This window comes from Chiloscyllium plagiosum, unplaced genomic scaffold (genome assembly GCF_004010195.1).
Source record: "Chiloscyllium plagiosum isolate BGI_BamShark_2017 unplaced genomic scaffold, ASM401019v2 scaf_9129, whole genome shotgun sequence".
NCBI lineage: Eukaryota > Metazoa > Chordata > Chondrichthyes > Orectolobiformes > Hemiscylliidae > Chiloscyllium > Chiloscyllium plagiosum.
The window spans coordinates 21,521-26,668 of NW_025214474.1; the positions used below are offsets into that span (position 1 = coordinate 21,521).

The following is a 5,148-nucleotide window of genomic DNA, read 5'->3' on the forward strand; positions in this document are numbered from 1 at the left end:
CAACACCACAGGGTAACTCCCCCTCCCCCCCCACGCCCCAACCTGCACTTGGAACGCCTGAGATCAGGGAGGGTGGGCTCCGAAGGCTACCCCATTAACCTGAGCAAGCCACTGACCTTCGGCCTCTCCCTCCCCCTCTCTGTGCAGGACCTGGAGAAAGAGAGTGCCTCCTCACTGCAGCCCGTGAGCATTGAGAAGATTTTGGAAGAGCTCCAGCAGGAGCAGGATTTGCGGCACCGTCAGGAGAAGCTCAAGTTCCAGGTTTTGAAGGAGCGTGGGATCCTGCTCCCTCACTTCGACACGCTGGACGACTATTGATGGTGTGGGGAGGGGGTGTGGGGGGGGGGAGCCACTTGGATCCTGGGCCTTGAGTTGGGGGGTGGAGCTTTCCCCTGAGCTGGAGGGAGTCAGGACAGTGACCTCCCCCACCCGCTGATGCCCATCTCCTCGCCCATGCACCACCCCCACCCCATTCCTAAGTGAAAATCTCTTCAGTTTTTTTTTCCCCCTCCACCCCACGTCAAAACAGGGGCTGGGGAGCCCCGGCCATTCCTAAGTGAAAATCTCTTCAGTTTTTTTTTTCTCCCCCTCCACCCCACGTCAAAACAGGGGCTGGGGAGCCCCAACGTCGGAGGGAGGGGTTTGCCCAGCTCAGGTGGAGGTGCCAGAAGGTGGGCACAAGCCAAGAGGGGGCACTGGAAGCCTGTTCGAGGGACACCAAGCAGTCTTCACTCAAGCACACCAGGATATAGTCTGCCTGGCACTGTATCAGGAATGGGGCATGGCTCCCATTCCATATCATCTTTTGGTGGGGGTGGGGCGTGGGTTGGGATGGAGCGGGAATGCTTTGAACGTTTGCTTGATCCTCCCCATATCCAGATATTGTCCCTTTTTTGTGTGTGTTGCAGATGTTAAGGGGGTCTCTGAGCTGGCTGGGTTTGTTCCCCCTGGTTGCCTCTGGAACGTTGCGCCAGCTCATGCGAGTGCGGTGTGCCCCGGGAATGTCATCCGGAGTATGTGGGGGGGAGGGGGGGGGGCGGAGATTGGGGTGTTTTCCTGGAGACGCTGGGTCTGAATCTCCCCATGAAGGGAGACCACAACACCCACGCAGTCCGCGGAGACCTCACCCACCTTTCGCACCCTTCGCTTCTTCACCTCTCTCTCTCTCTCTCTCGAGAAGATGCTCAGTGTGCTGGGTTTTTTTTGGGGGGGGTTTGGTTGAGAGATGTCTGATTTGCTTTTTGAAGTGGACCGAGTGATTTTTGCCAGTCCCAGTATTGGCTCTCTAATGCCCAGACAGGAGTCAAACTGGTCTTTGTGATGCCGTTAAACTCTGGAGCCTCGGGGACACGCTGAGGCGTGTTGGTAATCTTGTTTATAACTTTTATTTTGTTTTGCGTGAGAGAGAGAGAGAGAGACTCCCTCTACCTGTAACCACTGGCCCCTCAGGAGTTTGTACCATCTGATCTTGATCTCTTCCCACTGAAAGCCATCAATAAACCATTCCTCTTCACCTCTCAAAGAGAACCGGTGTTTGATCAATTTATTTTCTCGGGAACCAAAGTTGGATCCTCTGGAAATGGGCCAGCTACGTTGGGAACTGGAAAGCTCTCCCTGTCAGGAATATTGGCCGACATAATGGGCTGTTGGCAAATCTGCTGAAGGCTTGGGGGTTCGGCCACTTGGGGAGTGGGGACTGCACTGCACGCACACATCATTTTGCCCTCTGGCATATTGTCTAGCTGCTGGTAATGGACGTGTGGTCTCCAATAACAAACCCCAATGATCCTGAGCACCGTTTAAACACGAATTGGGCGGTGAGCTGTATTCTCCAATTTATCTTGATGTGTTCTTTGGGCCACATCTGTTTCGAGAGTAGGCCAAAAATATGTGCTCCTTTCCCTTTCCAACATGACCATCCTCCCAGTCCCCCGCCCTTTATCGGTCAGAGTATTGAGTACAGCAGTTGGGAGGTCATGTTGCGGCTGTATAGGACATTGGTTAGGCCACTGTGTGGAGTTTGCGCATTCTCCCCGTGTCAGCATGGGTTTCCTCCCACAGTCCAAAGATGTGCAGGGTCAGGTGAATTGGCCATGCTAAATTGCCCGTAGTGTTAGGTAAGGGGTAAATGTAGGGGTATGGGTGGTTTGCGCTTCGGCGGGTCGGTGTGGACTTGTTGGGCTGAAGGGCCTGTTTCCACACTGTAATGTAACGTAATCTAATCTAATCTGAGTTCCTCGAGGGGAAGGATGGACAGCAACAGAGAGGAGAGACCCAACCACGTTGTTGGAGGATGGATATCACAGACGGTTGTTGATGAGCTGCAGTGGATGTGTGAAGGTGTCACAGGACACATGAGTGGGGCAGAATGTGACAGCAACTCTTCCTGCAGGAGCAGCAGCACAGTGAATATTCAACCAAATCATAGTTATATTTTTGTCAAAAGAAGCACTGTTTAAGTCCGAGATAAAAACAGAAAACGCGAGAGGTATTCTTTAAGTCTCGCAACATCTAGAGAGTTCCCAATTTTCTTTCCTGGCGTGATTGAATAGAGACAGAGTACTGGCCTTGACACCTTTTGACAGGTATCCCAACCCAATCTAGTCCCAACTGCCAGCACCCGGCCCATATCCCTCCAAACCCTTCCTATTCATATACCCATCCAGATGCCTCTTCAATGTTGCAATTGTACCAGCCTCCACCACTTCCTCTGGCAGCTCATTCCATACACGTACCACCCTCTGCGTGAAAAAGTTGCCCCTTCGGTCTCTTTTATATCGTTCCCCTCACCCTAAACCTATGCCCTCTAGTTCTGGACTCCACCACCCCAGGTATAGACCTTGTCTAGTCACACTATAGATGCCCCTCATGATTTTATAAACCTGAAGGTCACCCCTCAGCCTTCAATGCTCCAGGGAAAACAGCCCCAGCCTGTTCAGCCTCTCCTTATAGCTCAAACCCTCCAACATCCTTGTAAATCTTTTCTGAATCCTTTCAAGTTTCATAACATCTTTCTGAAAGGAAGGAGACCAGAATTGCATGCAATATTCCAAAAGTGATTAGATTAGATTACTTACAGTGTGGAAACAGGCCCTTCAGCCCAACAAGTCAACACCGACCCTCCGAAGAGCAACCCACCCAGACCCATTTTTGGACTGTGGGAGGAAACCGGAGCACCCGGAGGTCACCCAAGGCTGGCATCGAACCTGGGTCCCTGGTGCTGTGTGGCAGCTAACCACTGAGCCACCATGCCACCCTATAATAGGCCCTTTCTTGATCTGAAAACCAGTGAAGTTCATCTGCAGTGTGGTCCACTATTGTAAGGTAGGAAACATTGGCAGGATCAGAAGAGAGGGACAAGGATGTTTTGACATTATGCCAAAAGGCTCTCGAATTTGTCTTATTTCTTGAAAGCCAAGGAAATAGAGGGGTGACTTGACTTCTTTAAAAATCTAGACAAGCATAGGTGACGTTAATTGAGTCGCGATATTTAATTTATAATTGTACGTTCATAACATGAAGATTAATGTCACCCATCCTGAAATAGGACTAGAGATGAGAAGGACCTTCTTTGGAGTAGCTCGTCAACAAAAATGTGAACTCAACAAAAAAAGAACAACCATTTTCATCCGACTTATGAATGGGTGATATTGGCTCTGGAGATTTCCCTTGCAATGCCGGTGAAATTTGAACAATGGTTTCACCACAGCCCCCAACCCGTTCACTTGAAACCCTTCAAAATGTTGAACCTTTTAATCAAATTGCCTCTTTTTCTTCACTGTTCTGAGGGCAATAATCTCATTTCTTCATTCTCATCACTTAACTGCAGTCCCTTAAATCTGTTCCCATTCCAGCTTGTCTATTTATTAAATAAGCTCGCTGAGTCGTGGGGTTTGCTCTCTGCTGTTGTCATAATTGTCCATTACCAGCTCCCGGAAAAGGTGTGAACTGTCGGGAGGGGGAAAAGAACAAGGCTGGGGCTGTTTTCCCTGGAGCATCGGAGCTTGAGGGGGTGACCTTCGAGAGGTTTGTAAAATCATGAGGGGTTCAGGGAGAGAGTAAATACACCCACGGTCTGTTTCGCAAGGTCGGGTGGTCCAAAATCAGAAACCAGAGGTTTGAGGTGAGAGGAGAAAGATTCAAAAGGGACGCAAGGGGCAAACTTGTTTCACTCGGAAGGTGGTACGTGTCTGGCATGAGCTGCCAGAGGGAGGGGTGGAGGTACAATTATAAAAGGGACATGAATGGATAACAGAAATGTGACTGAAGGATGTGAATGTGTACTTAAGATGTGGCAACTTATACACTTTTCACTGCACTCAGACAAATATAGCTATTTCAGTTCAATAAATAGGAAGGTCTGGGAGGCATATGGTCCAAATGCTGGCAGATGGGTCCAGATTAATTTAGGGATATGTGGTTAACATGGAGGAGTTGGATTGAACTGCCAACCCCCAACCATAAGGCCTTGTTATCACATATTGGAGAAAGTGAGACTTGCAAATGCTGGAGGTCAGAGAGAGTGTGGCTGCTGCCTGGACAAGAGACCTTTCAAGCAGCTGCCTATCATCTGCAGTAAGCCCCGCCCACCGGCGCCAGGACCCACCTCCCCATGCCGTCTGACCACGCCCCCGCCGCAACTTGTCTTCCCATGTGGCCCCGCCCCCCCCACCCAACCACGCGCGGAAGGGACGATGGACAGCCGGCCAGACCAATCAGCTTTCGGCGCCGCACCCCCACCCCCTCCCCAGACGCTGGGGCAAACGAGGCGGGGTGACGTCAGGACGCAGCGCGGGTGAGGTGGTGGTTGGTGAGGGGAGGAGGCGGGGCCCAGACCGTGCGGCGTCGTCAAGGCGACGCGGCCTAGTCGGCCTGGCGGAGGCCCGGCGCTCGACGGAATGGTCAGTGAGGGGCGGAGAGGCCGGCAGCGGGATTTGGTGGGGGGGGTGGGATAACATCGTACCGGGGTTTCCCTGGGGGCGGGGGCTGGACCTGGACCTGGACCTGGACCTGGACCTGGACCTGTCACTGCGGCTCAAACACATCACCCTCAGGCTGGGCGGGGCAGGCAGAGGCCGTTCAGCCCATCGAGTGTCAGCGCTGGTCGCCCTCCCGCGCCAGCTTTCCTGCCTTTGCTCTGGGTTCCCC

The 5,148-nt window shown here is 52.2% G+C and overlaps 1 protein-coding gene and 2 long non-coding RNA genes across 3 annotated transcripts in view; all 3 read left to right on the forward strand.

Annotated features, from left to right (window-relative positions):
* LOC122547909 (U6 snRNA-associated Sm-like protein LSm1) overlaps window positions 1–460 on the forward strand; it is a 5,674-nt gene extending 5,214 nt beyond the window's left edge. Inside the window, exon 3 of the mRNA XM_043686467.1 lies at window positions 148–460. Within this exon, the coding sequence (XP_043542402.1) occupies window positions 148–318 (171 nt within the window). The 3' untranslated portion in view covers window positions 319–460. The remainder of the gene's footprint in view (window positions 1–147) is intronic.
* Window positions 455–1,777, forward strand: LOC122547910. The gene is made up of 2 exons (XR_006311122.1): window positions 455–494; window positions 573–1,777. It is a non-coding gene; the product is annotated as an uncharacterized LOC122547910 (long non-coding RNA).
* Window positions 1,778–4,797: 3,020 nt separating this feature from the next.
* The window catches only part of LOC122547908, an 11,253-nt gene continuing 10,902 nt past the window's right edge, over window positions 4,798–5,148 (forward strand). The window contains exon 1 of the long non-coding RNA XR_006311121.1: window positions 4,798–4,901. This is a non-coding gene — a long non-coding RNA (uncharacterized LOC122547908). The remainder of the gene's footprint in view (window positions 4,902–5,148) is intronic.